Source organism: Babylonia areolata, chromosome 3, assembly GCF_041734735.1.
Source record: "Babylonia areolata isolate BAREFJ2019XMU chromosome 3, ASM4173473v1, whole genome shotgun sequence".
In the NCBI taxonomy this organism is placed as follows: Eukaryota; Metazoa; Mollusca; class Gastropoda; order Neogastropoda; family Buccinidae; genus Babylonia; species Babylonia areolata.
The window spans coordinates 23,347,952-23,375,272 of NC_134878.1; the positions used below are offsets into that span (position 1 = coordinate 23,347,952).

Sequence of the window (27,321 nt, forward strand, 5' to 3'; positions counted from 1 at the left end):
AAAAAGAAATCACATCATATATATATATATATATATATATATATGTTCGCACGCGCGCGTGCACACACACACACATCCTCTTCCTCCTCCTCCTCCTCCTCCTCCTCCTCTATCATCATCATCTGGTCCTGTGATATCCAGAGGGTAAAAAAAAACCGATGCCAGGCAGACTTGGGAACACACGTACCGCGCATCATAGCACCTGTGTTTTGTGTGTGCGTGCACGCAGACACTGTACACACATGCCTGGTGAGGAGTGAAAACAGCCCTCTTGAAGGGAAAGTGCCACTCCATCACCTGCCGTCATTTATAACGTGACAAAAAAACACCCCAACAGCCAATCAAAGAGCAGGTCACTGTGAGTGCAGTCTGTGAATCAGACGCTCACCTGTCCGCAGAGGTAGGAGGCTGGAGGTGTGTGGCTGGCTGTTGTCAGGTGTGAGACAAAGCTGTATAGGCTGCTTGGTACATGGGCGCCACTGTTGGTGGTGTTCTTCATAGATAGCTCTCTGCCTTAGTCACTGGCTGGGTGTGAGCTGTGCTTGTTCTCATGCCAGATCTGTCTGCTGTTGTCTGGCTTCCTTTGTGTGTGTGTGTGTGTGTGTGTGTGCATACATGTGTGTTTGTGTGTATGGGATAAAGCTTTTGTGACTGATGTATTTATGTTAAGTTTAGGCATGATATGAGAATGCCATTATGTGTTTGTTCATTAGTTGAGGGTCTTGTGGATGTTTCTTAGCTTTCAATGCTGATGTGTGGTCTCAGTTAACTTTATCTTGGATGTTCTCTGTGCAGAAACTAGAAACATTAGAACTAACAAACTTAGTCAGATGAGAGAGAGTGACAAAATCTCAAGTCATTCATCATATTCCAGATAATACATAATTTTTTTATTTCCTCTTCTCACTTTCTATTTCACATGTCACTCACAAAGGGTCTTATATGGAGTCCTCTGTCAGTTTTTTATTTATTTGGTCAGTGTGTCTGTGTGTCCATCAGCTGTACCATTGTGCAAATTCACATTAAAAATTTTCTGTGTGATCAAGGTAATCTTCGGTACTCTGACCAGTTCCAGTGTCCTTTAGGTTTTAAGCAGATTTAAAATAGATAAGGTTTTTCATTGAGGAATTACACTTAATTCATGATTTTAAACAGTGAACTGTAGATAGCTGAGAATACAGCATCTAGTTTTGGAGTTGAATGGTCAAAGTTACAGAGATTGCTGAATATATTCTGAACAGGGGTGTCTAGTTTTCCATTTATCATTTGTATTTTTGTTTTGTTCACAGTTGATTTCAGAGAATGAGCAAGAGCATTGAGTAACAGAAATAGTTTGTAAAAGTATGGTGTTGTTATGGTTTTTCCCATGACCCAGTCTCATTCACTTTACATTGTGTGATAGCATGTACATCTGCACTTATTGTTTTTGTTGTCTGCTTGTGATGGAGAACAGGATGTGTGCACATGTGTACCTGTGAGTGAAAGTCGAAGAGACAATGAAGGAGAGTTGGATGGGGAGCCATGGCATTGTCATGACCTTGATAGGGTCAACACTTGTTGTTTGTGTTGTTTTCAACATTGTGGGATAAAATGGGTAGATTTGTTAGATTTGTACCATTATGTATAATATATATATATATATATATATATATATATATATATATATATATATGATGATGATGGAGTCTCCCATTGGTCCAATGGATGAGTAGGCAGGCAGGCTTATTTGTCGGTGTGTGTCCTCATATGGGAGAAGAGGCCGATTCTGGATGCGTAGCACTTCCCACAGGTGTTGCAAGGGAAAACGTCTCCAGAAGTTGAGCCCTGCTTCCTTCACTCATGCTTCTCCTTAATGGCCAGCATTCTCTTGTTTTCACACGTCTTTATGCCACTAGAGCACAGCATCCTCCAGTGAGAGCGGTCAGTTTCCCACGAAGCGATGTCTATGTCACAGGCGTTGAGGTTTGTCTTCAAAGTGTCCTTGAAGCACTTGCAAGGTCTTCCAAGTTCACGGTGGCCTTACTTCAGCTGGCCATACAAAAGCATCTTCAGGATCCTGCTGTCTGTCATGTGGACAACATGTCCTGTCCAGCGTAGCTGGCACTGGATCAGCAGGCTTTTGATGCCACCCCACTTCGAAGCATTCTTAACGATTGCATTTCACAATTTAACGTATGCTCGACCTTTTTCTAATACCTTAATGAATATCCGTTCCCAAGAACCACTCAAACATTAGCTATTTCTGGCTATTTCCACTCTCTCTCTCTTTCTCTTCGCATTGCACACCACTGCAGACCAAAGTTACAAACGTGCTCTCAAAATCCTAAAATCAAGGGAAGCAAGTTGTAGGACTTGGAACTTTTTTTTTTTTTTTTTTGCTGCCCCATCATCTGCGCCGTTTCAGTGGCATTACTCCCACGCCGCTCATTTAGATTCCCCCATACACGGCCACACCCAGGTTCGTCCGTCGCAGTTCCAGCGTCGGCAGTCCACAGGGAACCATCGATGTTAGGTCGCCTGGAGGCCACACACCAGAGGAGACCCTGCACTGCTGCTGAGTCACTTCGGTGGTGTTCAGTGGTGCCTGTTCTGTTTTCACGTACTTAGGACACCACCTACTAAGCCCCCTACTAACGACAATAATGGCGTAGTCGCGGAGCCAGACTGAGTGAGCGTCTCTCCCAGAGTGGAGACCGCCACCACGTCCCTCAAACAACAGCCCCCCCATGAATCTGCCGACACTGACGACATTGACAGGACTCACCCCAAGCACGGAAGTGGAGGGGTATCGAAACTGAGGTCACCATGAGAGCAGGGCATGAAAGGTCACAGACTTTGAGACTATTTTGTTTATATTGATGACGATGAAGGAGAAGGAGGATGACGATGATGATGACGATGTTGCTATGGAGGTCCATTTTGGTTTGGGACTGCGTGACAAGGCTGTACTCTACGCTTCCTGTCATAATGATATCCTGGCGTTAACCAGGCCCGAGAGATACAGACACTTGCAGTGTTGGTCAGGTAATTAGAGCAACACACCCAAAGACGCATCCTTGAAGTGGATGACACTCGACTGTGTGGTCCCAGTCTTCCCATTTAATCCCACAGCACACTCAACTCTGGGTAGGAGCCGGCCACGGGCCGAAAAACCCACCTCCGCTGGGATTCGAACCCGCGTCCTCCCAGCCGTCAGTCCGCGACGCTAACCACTTCGCCACGGCGGCTGGTAGGACTTGGAACTTTGACACAGTTTAGAATTGTTGATTTGATCTGATATGTTGAATGTGCATTACCAGTGTTGGAAGAATTTAAGAAAGCATATTGGTGACATATCAGAACATCAGTTTTGACCGGAATCTGCAAAATAGTGTCGTTTGCAATCAGACCATATGATATTTTGACATGAGTCTATTTGCGAATGCTGCTGCACAGTTTACTGAGCACCCTCAAAAGGGTGTGTTTGTATGCAGTGTGGGGTGTGTGAGTTTAAATGTCTGTTTGTGTGCATGTCTAATCAAAGCCAACAATTCAGCAGTCTGGTGCAATGTTTCAATGATTATGTTATGTCTAATGAGTTAAAGACCTGCTTCTGTTTTAATTGTCTTAGATATGAACTCAAAGCCACCGATCGCAGTTAGACTTGCCTGTTCGCATTTACCCTCAGGCACCCCTGTCATTTCAAATGATGACAAAATGTTGAAAAGAATAAGCAGATGAACTTGTCCTAGTGCAACCGGTCGGAGAAGGCCTTCAAAAACAGAAGAACTACGCTTGACTATTGTATGACAAGTTATCTTTACAGTACACACATTGAGCTGGTCACTTCAACTTGATTATTCGCAATTAGGCATACCTACCCTGTCAAACAGTTCATTTTGTTCAGTGCTGTCTGCACACAGTTCATGACCTGTGGAAAAAATATTGATTCGTCTGCTGAAATGACACGATGTTAAACCAATTAAATTGTTTTACATGTAGCCACACATGTTTATATATTTGCTATGCACTGGAATATTCCTACAGTTTATGGTAGTATACGGTAAGCCAGGCTTCTAACCAGTTAAAAGCTTCACTCCTCCGCCCACTTCTCTCTCCCCCTCACCCCTCATTAAGTATTGTGTTTTTGTCAAAAAAGGTTAATGTATTTCATGATGATGAAAGTTGTATTCCAGTGCTGCTGTTTTGGTTCCAGATGTTGAAGGTCCTTTTCTTCTGACAGATGTGATTCACGATTGCTCACATCCATGGGCTGATTTCTTTTTGGAATGGATTCAGTTTGTCATTAATGGACATGTTTCATGTAGATGTACAGTTTGTTGTATGTGTGTAAATGTTTGGCAGTAATCATCACACGTACACATTTATAAGCATGTGCACACACACACACACGCAAGCATGCATGCACACATAAGTTTACACAAGCATGTGCACACACACACACACACACACACACACACACACACACACACACACACACACACACACACATATATATATATATATATATATATATATATATATATATATATATATATATACACAAGCATGCATTCACTCACACACACACACACATGTACAGTTTACACATGCATGCATACACACACATACACATATTCACACACATGGATGCGCACACATGCATAATGCGCACATCAGCTCACTTAGGCACACGTGTGCACATCACAAGGAGAAGATAGATCTATATTCTGTGGGAGCCACTGTCTGACATGTGTCTCAGTGCTTCTGTGAAAAGATAACTGGTGCTGTAGTTGCAGCAATGCTTGGAATGTTGCTGTCTTGGGGAGTGCTGGTCCTGCATTGTTTGCATCCCATTCACTGCATCCCTCCCGGTAGTTAATTGGCAGGTGGAGGTGGGGGTTGGGGAGGGGGGAGAGAATAGAGGGATGTAGTAGGTGCAGTGGGTAAGTGGTGATGTTGGGGGGTTTGTGAGAGCTGGGGAATAGCTATTAAATATCTTATGCAATTCCTCATGTAGAATCTTTCTCCTGTCATCAGAAATGCCCTGCCCAAGTTACAATCTGGCACACTGACTCCATGTGGATTAACTGTTTCATTGAAAAGTTATAGCTAATTGCTGTTATAACATGAAGCAGTTGATAAGCAGGAGTTCCTCACATGTCAGCTCTCTATGTACATATGGTTTAGGATTTCTTTTTATATCTAATTTGATTTTTTTTTCTCTTATTGTTGTAAAGTTAGGACAAGTCATTTCCATTAGGGATTACAGAGGAATATTTATAACTGTGTTATTTTTCATTTATATATGAGCGATAATGAGAGTTTTTTTTAAAACAACTACCCCACCCCAAGCACAAATCAGTTTTAAAGGTTAAAAGTTTAACCAAGACTTTTTTTTATGCTTCCTCCATTTCTTATATAAAATGAAGACATCTGGGCTTCGATTTATTATTCAACACACACACACACACACACACTCACACTCACACTCACTCACTCGCTCTCTTACTTGATACTCCAATATTTCCACTGTCTGTCTACATTGTTTGTGAACAGAGATTTGTTTCTGTTCAGACCAGTATGTGGACTGATGAAAACACACAGGCATGCATGCATGCACACACACACACGCACACATGCACACATGCATGCATGCACACACAGAGCAAATACATACCAGCATCTCAAGTGGAAATCTGCATGTATACATTCTTGCATTCATAATCATACTTTATGAGTGCAGGGACAGAGCCAGTGCTTTGTTCAAATTTTTGCAGTGGATAAGAGAAGCAAGTAGCAGTGCTTTGTTCATGTCTAGTCATTTGGGTTTTTGTACTGCTGTGAAAGATATGTAGGTTTTTTAGCTTAGTTATTTATGGTTAACTTTGGCATTGTTCATGTCTGGTCATTTGTGTTTTTATACACGTCTCAATGAAATGTGGGGTTTTAATCTCAGTTATTTATGGTTTTGGTAACCTTTCCTTTGCTGTTCAAAAATAATTTTTATTGTTGAGCCTGACTTTTCCTCCTTACTGGAGAAGGCAAAAACACCAAACAAAGCCACAACTGGCTTTGATGCTGTTTGAAGTTGGATCAGTCAGATTTTAGCAAGAAACCTTTTTTTTGTGAGTGTGTGTTTTATTTATTTATTTTTGTAAGGCTGAGGAAACCACCAAAGACATGATAATTACATCTCCAAGAAAAGGTACCATTGAGAGAGACGGCAGGTGAAGGGTAAAGCAGAAGATTAATGGATTGAAAGAGCCAGAGACTAATTAAAATTGTGCTGGGGGAGGGGTGTGGGGTAGGATTGATCTGCTTCTCTTCTTTTGCATCATCCCAGGTGGATTATTGAGAACACTGATTGATTTGGTGTGAGATGGCTGGAGGGCACTTTATTTGTGTTGCACTAAAAGGTGGCTTTGAATTGGCAGGCTTCTTGTGGAGAAAGAGTCTGTTGTTTTTGGGTGGTTTGTGTTTTGCGTAAACTACAAGGCCTTTTTGTTCTCTCACTCTGTTGTTCCCTCTCTCTGTGCCCCCACCCCCCCACCCCCTCACTCTCTCTCCTCTCTCTCTCTCCCCCTTTATCTTTTCCTTCCCTTCTGTTTCTGTTAATTCTTTTATTAATGTCTATCCACAATATTTCCATCAATAATATTGTGATTTCAGATGAAAATCAACCCTCTCTCCCATCCCACCATTGCCTTATTTAATGTGGGTGTGGTGTGTGGGTGGATGTGGGTTCATTCACATGCATAAAAGAGTTATTTATATATATATATATATATATATATATATATATATATATATATATATATATATATAATACATATATGCATGTGTGCTTGGAACTCACTCTTGCTCTCTCTCTCTGTCTCTCTCACACACACACACACACACACACACACACACACACACACACACACACACACACACACACACATATGTATGTTATATACACAAACACTAATTTTATCAACCCTAAGAATTATTTGCAGAGAAACAGATGGTCTCAATGGTATTGGTTCCTGAAACAGCATGATTGACCCACTGCTATACAGACCTCAGATAGAGAGTTTGCAGTATATTGATATTTTCTGATGGGTCAGGTGAACGGATTAAAACTGGTTATGTTATTCTAAGAGCTGTAGAATAAAAAGTGGCATAGGTACATAAATATTTACTCAAATGGGTTGATGAAGAAACACATGTCAGAATTCAACTAGGAAGATACCAAAGACATATTACTGATCAGTTAAAGTGCTTTCTACCATTATTCGTAGCATGCAGCACTTTGCCTGTGAGAGACAGACTAGAGTGTTTGTATATGTAGCCAGAAGGCAATTGTGTTTTATTCACATTTCCAGTTTCTAAGTTGCGAATGTTGGATTAACTAATCCATGTCTCGTGCTTAATTCAGAAGCTATTGACTCCAGCATGTAGGTGTATATTGGCTCTGGCTTTCCCAGTAACTGGACTCCGGTTTCCACCGGCTCTGTAATTTGTGTGAGTGAGTGTATGTGTGTGTGGTGTGTGTGTTTATGAGAGTGTGTGATTCTTAGACTCAGCTGAAAACATCATCCATCTGTCAGTTCCATAATAGATTCTTTTTTCTTCTTTTTTTTTTCTTGTGTGTGTGTGTTTTGGGTGTTTTTTTCTGTTGTTGTTGTTTGCATGAGAGTGTGCATGTGTTGAAATATTCTTGGTGTGGACAAATGCATGGTGTGGATAATTTGTTCTTCCAGTCAAACTCATCCATCCATGTAAATTATTTCTTTTCTTTTTTTCTTTCTATGTTCCCTTTTTTATGCAATAGAGAATGTTCAGTACATGAAAACATAAGTGTGTTCATGGTAGTGGACCTTAGTTTTGAGTTAGTGCTATTTTGATGGGGGTGGCAAAGCAAGACTTTTCATTTCATGTACCTGCTGCGGGTACTGAAATGTACACTTGAATAACCTTACTTATAGAGATTGGTGATGAAAAAACTACCCCACCCCTCCAAACTGATCAAGTAAACATGTAAACAAACAAAATAAGTAACTTTTGGTAATGATAAAGTGCTATCAAAGAAAGCTGCATATCACAGAAATTGTGGTGGTGGTTTTGTGTGTGTGTGGGGTGGGTGGGTGGGGGTATAGTATGTGTGCAGGGGTGTGTATGGAAGAGATGGGAAAGGAGGGGGTCCAGTAATTGTAGATTGTGCCTTTCACTGTGGTGTCTGTATCAGTAGTGTAGAAATTATTGATTTCTGCTGAGAGGTGGCAGATGAACTAGTGGGTGGAGAGCAGGGAAGGACTATTTCTCTTTTTTCTCCCCCCCCCCCATCCCCCCCCCCTCCCAAAGCCAGTAGCCCTAGGAGTTCAAGTAACAGATGGTGAACTGGCTTCAACAAGTTGGTGCTGTTGCACTGTGGGCCTCCTCAACAGATCAGTGCCTGGCACTTTTTATGTACACACTGTATAAATTTACATCCAGCAAGTTTTATTATGGATTTGGAACCAAGCACAGCTTGACTTAAAGGCATTGAGAAGGACAAGGGACTTAGAAGAATTGAAAGGGATGCTGTAAATCATTTTTATTCTGGAAAATAAGAAATTATGTAATTTCTGTTCATGAATATACATGTATATACATCCTCTGCCCTTGTGTACTTGAAGATTTTTTGGGGGGAGGGGGCGGGGGAGGGAGGGTGTGGTTGGGTGGTGGGGGGGAGATTTCTTTTGCACTGGTACTTGAGATAAGTCTTTTAAGATGCTGGTGAGTTGGATAACTAGCAGCTATGTTAGGCAGTAACTGACCTGTACAGATCTTGCTTAACTCATGATCAATAATCGGTTTTTTGTTCATTGTGTGTCCAGTGTCACTGTCTAGTCATATCTTGTGTCAGCATAATGGGATTAGTTGAAAGAGAAATAAAATATATTGTGCAGTCCCACATAACTATTCTGCTGATTTCATGAAGGAGTCGCTCATTTGATCAAAGTTAAGTCACAGTGTGATCGATTGTAAAAGGAATATTGATGGCATCTTTTTGTTTGCAAATAACTGAAAAACGTGCAAATGTATTGCGGTGTGACCTTCAATATATCTGATTGATGTTTGCCAGTATTCCATATCAGATGCGTGTGCACATGGCACACAAGGAGGGAAAATAAATCTTTAAAAACAACACTTATACATGCTCTTTGAAGACCTTGTTTTATTGGTGTTTCTTTTGGTAGTTCTTCTGTCAAGCATTATCAAGAAGGGATGAGATTAACTTTGAAAGAAACATTCTTCATAACCCTAAGATCTTCTTCCATGAACTGCCTTTATTGAAACAACCACAATGCTTAATGAATAATTGTTTTGGCATTACATTGTCTCTGACTCCTTTATGGTATTCACTATTGGTATTATTTTCATTGGGTTACTCATTTTGGTTTCTGTGCTTGTGGCCATATCCAGGTTGTCTTTTCAGTTTGAATGCAAGCAGTTCAGAAGGAGAACTTTGTCAGTGTAAGGTCACCATGATGCCACAACATAGATTGCTGTAAAGTCTCCTAGCAGAATGGACCTGTCATTGCTTCCAAGTGGTGTTGATACAGGACAGTATGTTGTATGAAATATAGCAAAACTCCCTGCGGATAACAGTACTTGCTTAGCTTGGTCTTTGAGTCCAACCGTGTACTTGTATCTCCCCTGGGGTGAAAACCATTACTGCGTGAATCTGCTAATGCTGAAGCCTGTGGAACCCTGACATTAAGTGGATAGCATAAGCATCCAAGCTTATCTCAGCAGCAGGTTTGGTAGAGCACTGTAGGGCTGAGGGCATTGGATTGATTGTACCTGACAGCTGAGAATCTTCTGATGGGTGGTGCTTCATAGTCATTGTGGGACGTTTTTTCAACAATTTGTTTTAGAATATTTATTTGTTTACTACAGCTTGTTTCATGTCACATGTCTATACCCAAGCGTGTTGGGTTACGCTGCTGGTCAGGCATCTGCATAGCAGATGTGGTGTAGCGTATATGGATTTGTCCAAACACAGTGACGCCTCCTTAAGCTTCTGATACTGATACTGATACTGATATTCCTGTAGTTGTTCAGGACCATTTTTTGTTGGATGCGAAAACTTCCAGGGTCGGATCTGATGTGTGGCCACTTTTAACCCCCACACACCGATTGGGCACCAAGTGTTGGGGTTTGCAGGAATTCTGTCTGGCACCCAGGGGGGAACCCTGGCCTGTCTTTTCCATTACAAGTGGCGCGTGCCACTAATATTTCACCTGCTGCCTCCTTCCTGCATTTCTCTGTTTGCTTTTTTTCAAATTCTCCAATGGGGGGAATGTTTTCTGGTTCAGTGGCATTTTTTTTTCCCTCCAGGGGGAGTTGGTTTCTGTCTGTCCCTTTCCTTCCTTTCATCATGATTCGCTTTCTTTTTGCTCTGTGAATTTTCTTGGTGTGTGCACGTGTGTGTGTGTGTGTGTGCGTGCATGCTTATGTCAGTGCATACATTATGTGTGTGTGCAATAATTAGTACATTTTGAATTTTCTGCTGAAGCAAAGATGACCGATTCCTGAGTTGTTAAATTAGGTTTGGTTTAAGCTGTCCTTTTTGCTAGCAGCAACATTTGCAGTTGTAGCGTGAAATAGAAGAATAGACAAAATGGTATGAAAAAGTGTGTCTGCATCAGTGCATGTGTCAGAAAATGATTTTGCAAAAACTTCGTTTTTAATCTCCCCCATAAAAATTTGAATTATACCAGTGCAAAAAATCACATAATGGATATATCACTCACAAAATACAAAAAGACCCCACCTTTTGATCAAGAAAGAAAATTGTGTCCGTTTGAAATCATTTGCATATTCAAAGTACTTCTTTAAGTCTGTCAGTGTGTTCAAGAATTCCTGTCAGTGACTGTGTATTCAAGAATTCTAAATCTATTTGTACAGGATCCAGTTTATGCAGTGATAAAATATAGAATCTGAAAACTATATATATATATATATAGAGAGAGAGAGAGAGATCATGGAAACAAAATCTCTTACCATTGATTTGAATCTAAGAAAAAGCAGTCTGGCTATGTTTGATTATGTTCATGATTGTAATAAAAAAAAACTAGATCTCAGGTTTGGGATTGTTTTGTTTTTTCATCCTTATTTTCTTTTTCTTTTTTTCTTTTAAGTGTGTATCACAAGTGAGTCTTGAAGGCCATGCCTTTCTTGTTATAATGTAATCAAAAAATGGTGATTGTACAGAAACACTCTCATCCAGACTTTTGGGGGTTTTTATGCACAGGTGCATGCATTCATGTCGCATGTACATACTCTCATCACACACATATTCTTACTCACTAGTTCTGTACATTTACAAGGTTTGGGCATACAAAAAGAGGAGATTGAAGTCGGAATGTTTACCCCTTCATTTCATACAGGCAGAAAGACAAGCATGAAATGTGTGGCTGCCTATCTAATCTGCCACTGTCTGCATGCTCTTGTGGCTTTTAAGGCTTATAACTCAACACCAGACTGTCCCCACAAGATGACGTTCCATCATCACAGTGGCCATCTGCTAGCTTGAGGGATTTTAAAATATGTCTGTAGCAATAGTTTGATATGATACAGCAGTTTTACTTTTAGATAGAAAGGCTTTAATGTTGATATGATATCTACTGCAGTGGATACATATGTCAGAGGGCAGCATGTTTCAACATTACTTTGAGTGAGAGGAGAGATTTGTTATTGCTGTTTCTTTCAGCATTACAGCAGCAGCATCAATATCATATAATCATTTTCTTCTTCTTTTTTGTGCATTTATGTTGAAATATTTTATTACTTTTTCTTCTTGCTCTCCATTTTCTTCTTCTGCAGTTCTCATCACTTGTCTAGTATCAGATAATGCTTTCAAGAAAATCAGTCTGCAAAATGAAAGAGATTGTATACATGTATTATGATTATGATAGTGATAGTGATGATGCACGAAATAATCAACATTTTAATCTCACATTAGTCACGAGCAACTGAAAGAACAAAGTGATATACTGCAGAGAAATTGTCCCTCAGCAGTTCCTTTTCTCAGCACACGACAGTGTGGAAGCCTTCTCTATTGCAGTTTTGATTTTCTTTTTTCTTTGTGGTTTACTTCGGACACATTTTATGCAGCTTCCCTGTCTGGCATTTTTCATAGCCTCCCCAGAAAAGGGAGGGATGGGGGTCCAACGACAGATTGAGTAATTCTCATTTTAACATCTAGGCCTTCCTGCGCATAAAAAAGATGTACATTATATATATATATATATATATATATATATATATATGTATGTATATGTATGTATGTATGTATAAAATAAGACATTTGTATTTGTATTTCTTTTTATCACAACAGATTTCTCTGTGTGAAATTCGGGCTGCTCTCCCCAGGGAAAGTGCGTCGCTACACTACAGCGCCACCCATTTTTTGGTATTTTTTCCTGCGTGCAGTTTTATTTGTTTTTTATATTGAAGTGGATTTTTCTACAGAATTTTGCCAGGAACAACCCTTTTGTTGCCGTGGGTTCTTTTACGTGCGCTAAGTGCATGCTGCACACGGGACCTCGGTTTATCGTCTCATCCTAATGACTAACGTCCAGACCACCACTCAAGGTCTAGTGGAGGGGGAGAAAATATTGGCAGCTGAGCCGTGATCCGAATCAGCGCGCTCAGATTCTCTCGCTTCCTAGGCGGACACGTTACCTCTAAAAAAAAAAAAGGTCATCACTCCACTTTAGTGACCAGAATGGGTAGAGATATGAAATAGAGCTTGTATTGTGGAGGTTTTTCCACAAAATTTCCTTTTCTTTCTGTACCATCACAGTGTCCTTTCTCCTGTGCATTGACTGTCCATGTTGGCGCCCTCTAAAGTCTAAATAATTTGTGAACATACTTTGAGCAGTTTAGGCTGGCAGTGATCTAGTTGTGTAAGCAGTGCTTTATATTTACTTAACCAGTTGTCATTGGGCAATGGCATTGAGTGGAATGTTCTATGAATCCTCAAGTATTTTGGTGGCTCTTTGGAGGAAAATGGGTTCTATCTCTTTTTTTGGTGCTCGTGGTATTTATTTTACTGCAGTAACTTAAAAAGTTGAACTGACACAAACTGATGGATGACATTTAAACACATATGTACATGTGTGTGCGCACAGACACACACACACACACATACACAAACATGTTTGCATACATGTGTGTACAGAGTTGCATGGATGAATCCTTAAGCTCTCACAAACCCACACACACTGTGTCTGCATCATTTTCTAAACTCCAAATACAGGAATTGTACTGTGAAAGTCATTGTGGCACACTTCAGTTGGGAGGAAGATAGAGAGATTTGAACTAAGGGATTTAGGTTTAAAGTAGGAGATCATACCCAGACAGAGGGCAGTTTGAGACATGATGGCATCTTCTGATGGCTGTCCGTTTGAATGCACTACCTCAGGGGCCCACAGACCATGATGAGATAATCAGCAGATACATAGTAATGTACTGCATTCTCTTGAGACAGGCAAAAAAGGCTTTGAAATTCTCCCACCTGTCTCTCTCAATCAGTCTGTCTGTCTGTCTTTTCTTTCCAATTTCCTTTATTCTCTTAGCAATTATTTGTGTCTGTCTTTTCTTTCCAATTTCCTTTATTCTCTTAGCAATTATTTGTCAGACTGTGAGTGTGACACATATTCCTTTGTCCTCAAACTTCACATAATTCAGCCAGCAATGTAACGAAGTCTGCTGGAAAAGCGGTATTGTCCCAGACTATCTGTATTCAAGGCTGTAATAAGGTTTCTTGAGATGTTTCTTTTATCCATTTAGTCCATTTGGAAGCACCAAAGATCAAGGGAAAAAAACAGACAACTTTGTAGCTGTTTATATCTCACTCCTTGAACATGACGTCTGTGAATAGGTGTCAGCTGTTCCACAGAATACTTTCTGCCACCGTCTGTCTTCAACATCCAGTTGAAAATAATAACAGCATTGTCAGACCATTTATAACTATTGATATATAACAGGGAAGTGTCTGGATTTCTTCCCTTCTTGTACACCAAAAGCATAGAAGCTTATTTGAGGAGGATGGCTGGGTGGTAGTAGCTTCAATTGTTGTCCCTCTCTGCTTGCTATGATTCTGTTTGTGTGCTGTTGGGTAGCTGGCTTGAAGTAAGTTCTTTTTGGGGATGTGGGGGTCATAGTGATGGAGTTAAAATTTGCTTTGTTTTTTTGTTGGGTGGGGTTGGGGTGTTCTTTTTTCTTGTTGATTCATTGGCGTGCAGTTTTTACTGTGTTGGACTTGTATTTGGTGAACTGGGTAGATGGGTACTACATAGGATAGGTTGTCCTCATGTCATGAATTTGTACCTTAAGATCATCATTAGCACATGATCAACACTCTTTCTCCAAAACACACGCACACACATGCATGCTCACATGCATGCCTCTCTCTCTCTCTCTCTCTCTCTCTCTCTCTCTCTCTCTCTGTGTGTGTCTCTCTCTCTCTTTTCAAAAAAAAGAGAAGATTCCATCCTCATGAAAGAGGAGGTGAGACTTGAGCATTGAGAACATCATTCCCCACAATTACTGCAACTTATATGCCCATCTCCCCCCCCCCCACACACACACACACACACAAATAAGAAACAGCAACAGCAATTAAAAAACATTGCACAGTACTGTGATCCACCCTGTGGAACATGAAAGCAGCTTAAAAATGTACATACTATTTAAAGATTTGTTATTATAAGAATGAATGGACACAAACCAACTCAAAACTTAGCAACAAAATGCAAGGCAAACACATTTGATTTCTGTAAATCAAGAAGAAAAAAAGTGCAGGAAAAATGTGTGCAATTATGGTGACTGAAAAGGTCCTTAACCCCCCAGAATGAGGACAAAGTAAGCTAAATTAAGTTTCCGCTAAGTAATCAAATTTCAGGGCTTGAACAGTCTTCCTGCAGTTGGCTGTAAATGTTAATGTTGGCAACACAGAATGACAGTAAAAACAGAGAAATGCACCTCATTCCATTCTGCTTTGTTTTGTTTTGTCTGAGTTGTGTTAGCAAAGTGACTGTAGAATTTGTCTTTGTGAACAAAGAGCATATGTGAATATGCTGTTTCTTATGTTCATGTTTGTGTGCATATACTGGCCTTGACTGCCCCATTATTATTGAAGTCTTTGCCTCCAGCAGCTCTGTATGTTATTTCTGAACTGTCCACTTGGATTGCTCTCTCAGGCTTGCACTGTTGAAGTCTTGAACTGCACGCTTTGAATGCTACAAAAGTGCATGCCATGTCAGCACTGTCTCTGAATTGCTCATTGCTGAATTTCTTTGTTGTGGATTCTGCTGGGTTCACTGCCTTCCTTCATTTCACTCTTTTGATTCTGTTGAATTGACAGGCATAACTGCTCTCATTTTATTTGTTGATTTTTGTTTGTTTGTTTTGGTACTACTGACATACCTTCTGTGAATGCACCCTGTGCATCATAGAACTGCCTGTCTAAAGGGTGCTGTATGCATCAATGAACTGCCTGCCTGCATGCCTGCCTTTAACCCAAACCAGACGTCCAGAGGATTCCCAGGAAGACTTGTTAGAAGACAGGTGGTGGGACTAAAAGCACAATTGTGATTTTATTTGAAGACAGATGAGATATGGCCCAAAACATGATGGTAGGAGATAGATTAACCCCCCCACCTTCCCCCTCCCTCCTCAAACACATTAATTGCATCAAGCTGCCGCATGAACAAAACATGAACCACTTCAAATTCTGTCTGTGTGGTGTTTCAGAGATGGACGGCTGCGTGAAGGGGACCAGCTGCTGGCCATCGACGGTCAGCCGCTAGACATCTCCCACCAGGAGGCCATCCACATCCTACAGAGCGCTCAGGGGCCCGTGGAGATTGTGGTGGCCCGCGGGCCTGCGTCCAAAAACCCTGTGTCGGTAGCGGCCACCCAGAGCCCCACCAGTCCCACAAGCTCCGGAGACGCGTTTGAGTCGCAGGGGGTCGTAGGGGGTGAGCCAGGGGCTGAGGGGGTCGGTGAGGTTGGCCTTGAGGACGGTGGTCAGGGACAAGGGGACAAGTCGGACATGGTGGTGAGTGCAATGTTGTGGTGGACGTCTGAATGTGTGAAGGTCTGAACAGGTGGCTGGCTTTGTTGTTCCAGTACTTCTTTGTGTGTATATGCATGCATGCATGCATGGATGCATGTGAATGTATTTGTCTGCGTTTTTGTGAACTTGAATGTGTGTATGTATGTGAATGATTGTATGTGTGTGAGTGTGCATACATGTGTGCATGTGTATCTCATCAGTCTTTGTGTGTGCATTTTTGTGGACATGAACAAGTGTGCCTTTGTTCGAGTTTTTTTCTTCTCCTCCCAACCAGAAATACATACCTAATCAAGTTTCGATCACATTGCTCTTATTGATGGAAATGCTGCCAAATATGCAAAAGAGCAGGCCTATACTGCTGGATCAGAAATCGGGAGAACTGGGAGCTAACAGTAACAGGAATTTGATCTCCAGCATTCTGTTGGGAATGATCTCCCTTGAAAACAGCATTGGCTTATCAGTGTTGGTTGTGTAAATGTAAAAAGTCTTCAACAGGGTTGGAAGTGCTTTGTAACAAAAAAAATTTTAAAGAACCAAAAATTTTCTTTTTGAAACATTGGTTCTAATTTCGATTTGAATCTGGGAGGGATGCGTTATCATTTAGAATACAAACATTACATTTGTAACAAACTTGACCCCCAAAACTTGGTTTGCTATTTTGACAGAACACTTCATTCTCAACAACACCTTTCCCTTTTCCTTTTCACATTGGAGAACATTGCCAAACTTATCTGAAAAAAATCAGAAAATATCAATGTCCATTGACACTTTTATTTTAAACTGTCTTTGAGTGCAAATGAAATATTCACAGATGTTTTCTCAAAAAATATGAAAGGGGAACAGTACTGTTTGCTTGATTTGGGTAAGAACATTAACATTACAACAAAACATGAAAGTTGAAAATGATTAAAGGGTGACAGACTTATTTTGTGGTGGAGCTAAATATCAAAACAACTACAGACCATAACTTTGAGGTCAGATGGTTCATGCACTATTCCAGTGTGCTCAAGCCTTTCCTTTTCAGGAATCTTGTCTACACAGTATATTATTGCTGCTTGGTAACCATTTCATCACAACAGAATTTGCTTCCACTGACCATTTATCATTCTATGAAGTACATACAAGTGCTTCCTAGTTCTTACTGTTTTTTTCTGTTGATTTCCATGATAATCTTTTTCTTCACATTATGTGAATAACATGGCCTGGAATCTCATCTGCACTGTCCTGTACAATTTTCCTCAGTGCAATGTGGAATTCTGTAGTGATGTTGATCTTCCAGACCTTTTACATCTTTTCACTTTCTCTTTCTATATGTCTGTCCCTCTTTGCCCCTCCCAGTCTACATGGTAGTTTTCCTTTTCTGTATGAGTGTTGTCACCATTGTACTATACACTAAAGATATGTATGGGTGAAGGAAGAAGTCCTCGCATTTTACCACTTGAAGTGGATAGAAGTCTTCTATTCATGGCAAACTGCACAGGCAAACTCGTCAAGTCTGGTGTTGGGAAGAAGGTGGGTCTGTAGCCAAGCCATGTTTTGTTTTGGTCAGGGTATGGCGTGTTTCCTTTCATTTTGGATACCCCTAGTGGTCCCCTTGTTTATTGGGGAGGGCCCTGTGGTGGTGTGGACAGACCAATCGATGGCAGCAGATGGAAATTGCAGAGAACAGCCTGGAAGCCGGCCTGTCAATATCAGGACTGAGGAAACCTCTGAGTTGTGTCCCTGGAGAGGGAGGCTGGTTCCCCGTCCCCCTACCCATACATATGCCCCACATTGACATTGTCCCAGTCTAATTGCTCCTGGTCCATGATGTTTGTGATGTCTGTGGTTGTAGGGTTTACCTAGGGATGTGGGCTGGTGGGTGTTAGTGTGGTGGCTGACTTTTTTGGGCAGGCTGTGGTAGTTGTTGACTTTGGCAGCTCTTTGACTAGGTATGTTCCTGTTACTCTGTGCTTCAAATGGAGATAGAGACAGACACATACACATAGGGAATTTTAAAAAGACAGAGAAAGGGAGAGTACCACACAGAGAGAGAGAGAGAGTTAGAATTTTCAGATAGAATATTATTCTGTGTTTGTGTGTTTACACTGCACTGTTAAGACTTACTGTCATATTACTCCACAAGTGTTGTTAAAGATGATCCCTATTGTTTTGTGTTAAAGTAATGCAGAATGCAGATCAGCCTAAGCGGATGGTATCTTTTTCCAGCGAGTATCTATACCATGGCTCTACATGGGGTGGAGAAGTGAGATTGTGTGTATGTTTTAGTGTGTGTGTGTGTGTGTGTTAAACTGTTTACACAATGCACATCACTTGACAAGCATTGTTGCAATATGCTTTGTTGACATGAATTAAATACAGAATGTACCCGGCAGTTAAATTTACTGAAAAATAGTATTACAGTACCAGCATGTATGGACTATTTATGTTATCATAAATGGTGGTTTGTCTCTCTCTGTTGGCAATAGATTCTTCCCCATTCTTTCTTCCTGACCCTTCCTTTCCAGTCAGTTGTCTCTCAGGGTTGTTTACCTTGTTGTGTCCATTACTTCCTGTTTTTCCCTGACCTTCAACTTGTTTTGGCTGTGTTGATTGATTGGCTGCTGCTGAGAGGTCAATAAGTTGGTCTTTCAAACTCTTCCTGACTGGCTCAGTGGAGGTAGCATTCCACTGTTCTTCCCGTTTTTCATTTTTTCTTTGTGTTTTGATGTGTGGTTGGCAAGGGGGATAAGTTTAGCTCAGGTCTGGAGAAGTAAAGGATGTGTGTGCATGAATGCACCAGCCCACTTGCTTATAAATGCTTGCATTTGCATGTGTATTTGAGGGTTGAGGATATCTTCAAATTGAGTTTATGCCATTGAATTATACCAAACAAAAGTCCACTTTTCTTCTGCAATATATTTGATGTGGGAAAAGTGGTAAAATGCTTTAAAATGAAGAAGATGGGTATTGGTTCAGTTCTTTTCTGTGTTTCATGGTTCAGTGCGTCCTCTGCACAACACTACAGGAAAGAGAGAATGACAGTGCTTTTTATTACTTTAGACAGAGCTACATTTAGTGAATGCTCTACCACAAAACTGGACGTTGGTCTCCCCACAAGATTAATCATTCTTTGTAAGTTGTTTAGGTTTTTGTTTCTTTGTTTTCTTTTGTTTTAATATGTAAGTTCTGTGTGAAGCCACTTCAGGTGCTCTGTTCCCTTTTCTGTTCCTCAGTGTTATGTTATGCTCAGCAGTATGTGGCATTAATCAGGTTGTACTGAGAAAAAAGATCCAGGGCAACAGAGAAGAGAACAGATGTACTTCTTCACAAAGTTAACTATTTTGCTTCTTCTTTTTCTTCTTCTTTCATGAGACCTACACAGAGTCTTGCAATGATTGCTTGTATGCAGATTCAGCTCCAGTCATGGTAATGCCAACATAGAGGTGGTGCTCTTTTTATTTTTTTTATTTTTTCTTTTCTTTTTTTTTTTTTTTTTTAGGCTTGAGCATCTGCCAGGATTCCTGGAGGATGTGACACATTACAAGCAGGCTTGATTGAGAACACACACACATGGGGAGAACTGAGTGTTTTAATGAACATTTAAGTCCCTCCACTCCCGTTACAGGTGTAGTTTTTCTTTCTTATTTTTTGTTTTGGTTTGATACTCTTTTATCCTTATTTTATATGATCAGCAGGTGGCAAATACTTTGGTTCCCAATGTTAACAAGCATTGGTGATGGATGGAAGATGGGCTATATCTCACACATCTTGAAATAATAATGTTTTGGACAAGAAATCAGAAAATCTCCACCTTTAATGATTGCCAAGTTTGGGCTGTCTCAGTTGAGAGTAACTGGAGAATTTCATCCAGACAGGTTGGCTTAGTTGAGAACAGAGGGAGAATTCCATTTGAACAGGCTGGTTCGGATCAGAATAACTGCTGGAGAATTTCATTCAGACAGGCTGTCCCGTTTGAGAGTAATTGGAGAATGTGATCCAAATGTTAATTCAATACACACACAAGCACACCCAACCAAATATGCATGTGCACACGCGCGCGCGCACACACACACAAACAAACAAACAAACAAACACAGAGGCAAGAAGAGAGAGAAAGCATAGACACATGCACATACTGTATAGATTAAAAAACGTATCAGAACATGTGAACGCATGCACACACATAAAAGTTTGCACACACACGCGCACACACTCACAAACACACACGCACTCAAAACCTGACAGATTTCACAGAGATTGATATTGTCCATCCTTTCTGCTTGTTTACATCATGTTTCCAACTCAGAATGCCTGGGATATTGGTTTTCCATGTTGTCGTTGTCACTCTTTCAATGTGTCCACTGTCAGTCTGTTGATGTCATCTTTAATTTTTGCTTTTATTTATTTCAGTTCATCTCTCCAGATTGTCCCCAGAATATTTGTATTCCCACATTTACATTCCAACCCTGTTTTGTTGTTGTTGTTCTTTGTTTGTTTGTTTTGAGGGGGTAGATCTTTTGTGTGCACACATACATGTGTGTGTGTGTGTGTGTGTGTGTGTGTGTGTGTGTGCATGTCACACTCATGTTTGCATGAGAGAGAGAGAGAAAGTAAGAGAGACAGAGAGAGGGGGGAATATAAAGACAGAGCGTGTAGACAGTATTGAGCTGAAGGAGGGACAGATCAATACAAACCTTGGTGTGCATTAAAGGCAATTCAACTCTTTTTCCCCATACTTCAGCACACCCGCTGGCAGGAGATGGGAACATGGGCATTGTGAAGGAGGGAGAGGTGAGAGTGTGAAGGAGGTAGGGAAATGATTCCTGGGCCACAGATGGGGTAACTGGTATGTGACTTGGTATTTTTATTTATGGCACTGCCCCTCTCCCTTCTTATCTGCCAGAGGGGGATGGAGAGTAGTCAAATCCCCTAATGAAAGGATGTGAAGGTAAAGGAAAATTAAATTTTTTATTTTATTTTATTTTATTTATTTATTTATTTTTTTAAAGGAAAATAAGAGATCGGAAGCACTCATAGAAGTATTAAAAAGGAAGGTGAATTATTACATTATTGCAAAAGAGAAAACATAATCTCTCTCTCTCTCTCTCTCTCTCTCTCTCTCTCTCTCTCTCTCTCTCTCTCTCTCTCTCTCTCTCTATTTATCAAAACTGGAAACAGTTCAACAAAAGAAATTTATTTTCATTTCATTTCATTCTGAAGTGGAAATGTGAAATTTTAATGTATTCTGAAGTGAATATATATAAAAGTGCACTCTCATAAGATTCTGGAATGGGAACTGTCATTCATTGGCCCTAGAGAGCAATTTCGAATGGTTGAAGATGGAGTGAATCTGAATAAGAGGGTATCCAGATACAGGCATTCTTCAACTCTGTGTGTGTGTGTGTGTGTGTGTGTGTATGAGAGAGAGACAGAGAAGGGGGGGGGATACAGCTGTAACTTTCCTTGTCTCACAAAGGCTGCATTTATGTTTAGACTGTCCTGCTTGTATGAATGTCCCCAAGCTAGGAGACAGACAGAGGGAGAGGGAGAAATAGGATGTGTATTTGTGTGCTGGAAGTAGGGGAAATGAAAGTAATGGAAAAAAGTGTTTATACTATATAGGACAGTGACAGTAATCATCTTGTGAGGTTTGTTTCTTCTCTTTACCTTGTGCCACCAATGCCACAGTCCGATCTCAGTTTTATTAGGAGGATAACAATAATACTTGTAATGATTATTTTGAGTCTAATAACAGCAGTAATAATGAGGATAGTGATGAAACAAAGACATACATGATACAATGTTTACAAAAATTACCTGAATTGTGGTATTCTCAGAGGTAGAAGGTTGCAAACATCTATGTTGAACTGGTCGTGTGTGAAGGAGGATGTGGAGGCAACAGCCAAAGCAGCTGCCAGAATATGAACACCATGCATGTATATGCATTGTATATGCATGTATATATATATGCATGTATGCATTCATGAAAGGTACATACAGGCATTCACATGAGCATGCATGTGTGCACACGATCTCAGCTGCATGCACATGAGCCTGTTGCTTACGAAAGTCTCGGTTTAGAGGAACATTCCCACTAATTGTGCCTCCAAGAAATGGGGCTTGCCCTTCAGAGCCCACTTGTTACTGCAGCTCATCACAGCTTCTCCAGCCATGGGCACTCACACAGTTTCCACAGGCTATCAGCTCCAGACTATTTAAGTATTGGGTGGGGAGCCTGGACAGCTTTAATGAAGTGAGAGATTCGATTTTACCCCAAGGGGAATGAATCTGTTTCCTCCTCCTCCTCTCTCGCTCTGGCTCTGTTGTGTCATGTCTGTTTCTCTTTTCTTATTTGCTGAATGTGTTTCCATTGCACCATTGATTTAATAAGTAAAACTTTCTCTAATTTAGAATTTAGTGGGATTTGACAGTTGTTTTTAGCTTTTGAGACACAGACTTGGTATTGATATTATATGTATGTTAATGATTCTAAAGTGTATATACTAAGGTGTGTTAAGTAGGACAAGTGCAGAATTCTGAAAGGAAAGTAAAAAGAAATTGTGCATTGATATTTGTGTATCTGTATACATGAGTAAAGGTTAAGTAACTATGTATGCCACTGTGATGTGTGCTTGCATATGTGTATGAGTGCATGCAAATGTCAACATGCACACATACATGTGTGCTTGTGTGTGGGGATAGTATTTCAAAAAATTTAAAAAAAACTGGGAGCTCCACTCAGAGCCTTGGGCAGAAGAGCGAACAGAGCTTTTATATCTCTCTTGGTATGGACATCTCAGAGAGAGATGAAGTGAAGAAAAGATCTGAATGCCTCTAAAAAGTCTGGTGTGAGTCTGTCTGAGCAGTTTCCTAGGGAACTGAAGTTTGTGAAGGATTTTTTTTTGTTTTTTTTGTTTTTGTTTGTCTTTTTTAAGGGAAATGTACCGTGTGTGAGAAATATTGTTCATTCAACCATGAGGAAAGAATTATAGATATGGAACATCGCCATCAGTCCTCAACAAAAAAAAGTGTAATGATTCTAGGAAATATCTTGATCAATCCTTAGTAAAGAAGTGTAGTTATGTGATTGTAAAATAAAAGAACTAAATATATATGCAAAAATATATATAGAGAGAGAGGGGGGAGGGAGAGAGAGAGAGGATATATCAGAATTATCAGTGTTGTAGCTGTTTTTCCCCCACTTGGTAAAAGAAGGGCACATATAAATAATCCATAACATTTTCTCCAACTGCTTTTCTGCAAATCATCTACCTTCTGTCTTGACAGACTTTGTCACACTAAGTGTGGATGCAAAGGCCAGCTATATCATGGCATGGAGTCATCAGACTTGATGTTTCTGTGATCCCAGTGATTGTGGTCATGTCAAGTACTGTCAAAGACCCCACAGGGTCAGAATTGACTGGTGCCAGGTTGGCTGGGGTGGTTCACCATGGACAGCCTGTCAAGCTTGTGGAACAGAATGGGCAACAGTAGAATACTGGGAGATGTTCACCATTCTTTTTCTTGTCTTTTCTTCTTCTGCCCTCTTTAATGAATGTATACAGAATTCAGAATACTTTAATATTATCTCAGCAAGAGAAATTCATTTGTGGTGTAAAACACATAAACATTCTGAATGATGTCTGATGACCATGTCATGAAAGGAAATTATATTATTTGAATAACTTCGTCACTTCCCACCACCTATCGCTGCCATTGGGGGGAGGGGTTTGAACTGCACTCAGACATTGATACATTCCTTGAACCAGAGGTGAATAAAATACAAGTTTCAGCTGTTGTGCTTTTATGAGAGGACTGTGTTCAGACACAGAAAACAGATGTAGCAGCAGAAGAGATCGGTGTTGTGTTTTTTCCCAGGAATGAAGGAATTTCTATCTAAAACTTTGAACAGCAGAACAGACTTTTACCCTTGGGAGGATGTGAGGGTGAAGACTTTTCCTGATGCTTCAGTTTGTGTGTGAAATTGCATCATCTGCAAAGTCATGAAAGTGCATCACGGAGCATGAGTCATCAGTTTTCTCTTCCTTTCAGATAGCTTGTCCTAATTGAAGAAACAGAGCAGGCTGCCCTTATCAAACCATACTCACTCCCACCCCATTTATTCTCTCCCCCCCCCACCCCCAACTCACTCGCTCTCTCTCTATCTCTCTCTCTCCTTCTTATTCTTTCTCTCAAAAGAGAAGTGCAGATTGCTTGATCAAAAACATACATAATGAAAAAGAAATACTCTGTGTGGATGAATTTAGAACTAAAGCTGAAATATCCATTTTAGTTTATATGTATGAACAATTGTAATATTTGTTCAATTGACTTGTAAAACACATTCCCATTTCTGTATTGGGGGTTGGGAGTGCGTGTGTGTGTGTGTGTGTGTGTGTGTGTGTGTGTGTGTGTGTGTGTGTGTGTGTGTGTGTGCACTTAAGGCCTGAATAGCATGTTGGGTTATGCTGCTGTCAGGCACAGCGTAGCAGACGTGGTTTATTGTATAATATGGATTTGTCCAAAAGTAGTGGTGCTTCCTTTAGAATCTGAAACTGAAACTGTTCAGAAAAACACACACAGCCGCAACTTCCTTATGTGTGATCAGTAAAGTTCTTTAACAACTTCCTCTTTTGTCATCAATACAATTCTTTTTTGCAACAGTCATCAATAGTCAGGAATACTTTTGGCAACACTATCAGTATATTGCTGTGTCATTTCACAAAACTTCAGCCTCCACCAAATCCCTTTCCTCCTTGTTCTGAAATGTACTCATTGATCTGCATGTCCCTTAACCCTGTTGTCATTTGGAAAGAGTACTGTCAGTCTCCTGGGAAAGGCCAGACACAATGGATTTCGGGTCTCTAGCTTTGTAATATGTCAGCCAAGGAAACAGTGAGAGGGAGAGGGGAGAGACAGACAAAGAGAATTTTCTGGCAGTAGTTAAGATATTAATCTCCAGCAGAGTAAACTCCAAACCATATTCATCTGAATAAAGTCATGTTGGAATGTTGTACAATGTAGCAGAAATGACTGATTTTTTTTTCTTATAGTAGGTATGTGTCTGCGACTTCCTCCCCCACCCCCAGAACAGTCATTTTGAAGTGATGTATGATTAAGCAGAAACCTTGAGTTACTAGCGGAAACTTTTGGGAGGAAAAGTTGATGTATGTTGGAGATTTATATGGCAGTATCTTACAGTTTCTGATGCTCTCACACACACACACACACACACACACACACACACACACACACACACACACACACTGCATGCATGCATGCATGCATGCATGCACACAACTGCTGTCACTGAAGTTGTTTAGATGCAAGTAAAAGGATATTCATTTGGCAGATGCAGATAAAAAGACCATTTTTCATGTGGATTAAACATAAAAGGCCATTCATATGGGATAACCAGACTTGATTGAAAGGTTGATATTAATACTTGATGACAAACTTTACTAAAATGTCATCAGTAACTGACATCAGGTTTGAGTAAGACTTGTTTACTGTTGATAGCACTTTAAACACACTGTCACACACACACACACGCATGCATGCGGGTGAACAAGTAAACAAAAAACAACAGCCTGGAGAAAAAGAAATCATTTCAGATTTTGTGGACTTAAAGTTAAACCCATTAAGATCAGGTCATTCATGTTTTATGACAGTCTTGAATGAAATGCAATGGATAATTGATTTAAGATTTGGTCTTATTTGATGACACTCTTGGGAAAAAAATTATGTAGATGATGGGGGGGAGGGGTGTACAGATTGATTAATATTTGATGTCAGACCTTTGATGGCTGGTCATTCACTTGTGGTAGCAGATATAGGGAAAAGGTCATTGGTATTTGACAGAGATGTCGTCCTCGTTGATTGCTGACTACAGTGAAAGGTCATTCACATGGAGGCAGATTAGCTGTTTCACTCACTCATCAGATCAGAACTAAAAGGTTGTCACTTTTTCTGGTGGACCTGAGTGAAAATTATTTATGTTTTTTAAACGGAAGTGTTCATAATGTCATTTGCATTTGAAATCAAACAGAATATTCATATCTTATAGCAGACTGAAACAAGAGATGTTTGAAATTCTGATGCTGTGTGTGTGTGTGTGTGTGTGTGTGTGTGTGTGTGTGTGTGTGTGTAAATGTGATCTGTTCACTGGACTGACCAAAAATAATATCCACATGCTAACACAGCAATTGCTTCTTGTCATTTGTTTTTCACGTATGTAAATATTTGAAAGAAATTATCGAACATCAGGGAAACATCTTGGCAGGACACACTCACGCATACATTAAAGATAGACCTCGTAGACAGAAGCAGTACATATAATGCCAATTCACACTTTAATTAGAATCGATGAGTTTAATGTGAATGCGGAACATACACACCACCATGCAGGAAACGAGAAGAAGAAGAAGAAACTCTGAAAACAAAAACAACTTTAACCTCTTAGCCGCACAGCTATTGCCTTACACAGCTCAGGTTCCTTTCAACACTGTGTGGAATGTTTTTTAACAGCATCTGGGAAGCCTGCTGGCAGGACACACAAACACACACACACACACACACACACACAAGTACAGAGGGCCAGCTAGTGTGGCGTGCGTTAACAAGCAGGGAACCTTTCCCTTTACCAGAAAAGAATGAAAGAAGTCCACACGACTTCCATTGATCACGCAACAGACACTGAGGGATGGAACGGGCTGCGTGTTGGGGGGTGGCGGTTGGACGGAGGGGGGGGGGGGGGTGATGCTGGGTAAAGAGATGGGGGAGTATGGGTGAGGTTTTGGGGGGAGGGATGGAGGAGGGAGGGGTCGATGGAAGTTGTCCTCGCTAACAGAGTTTTTCGTGAAGAGTGCACCGACCACCAAGGTCTCCAGAGATCTTCTGGAGCCGTCGGCTTTGTGTGTGTGTGTGTGTGTGTGTGCGCGCATAGGTGTGCTTCTATGCGTGTCTGTTTGTGCACACATCTGTATTTTTGTGTGAGTATGTTTTTAAATGCACGCATGCATATTTGTGTGCAGACGCAAGTGTGTTTGTGTGTGCATGCACAAGTGTTAGTGTGAGTGTGCCAGCTTTAACATTTTCATGACTAATGTTTTGAGAATTCCTGCACTTGAGATAATATATGTGAATGGACAACATGTTGAGACATCACTTTAGAACCTGGCTGTCGTCTGCCTGTCAGTTTGCCAGTTGATCATTCTGTCTCTATAACTGTTTCTCACTCA

At 40.6% G+C, this 27,321-nt stretch overlaps 1 protein-coding gene across 11 annotated transcripts in view; it reads left to right on the forward strand.

The window, feature by feature from the left end:
• LOC143279854 (multiple PDZ domain protein-like) overlaps positions 1-27,321 on the forward strand; it is a 190,890-nt gene that overhangs the window by 28,719 nt on the left and 134,850 nt on the right. For all 11 annotated transcript variants that reach the window (XM_076584099.1, XM_076584101.1, XM_076584102.1 and 8 more), the window contains exon 6: positions 15,775-16,081. In XM_076584099.1, coding sequence (XP_076440214.1) covers positions 15,775-16,081 — 307 coding nt within the window. The remainder of the gene's footprint in view (positions 1-15,774; positions 16,082-27,321) is intronic.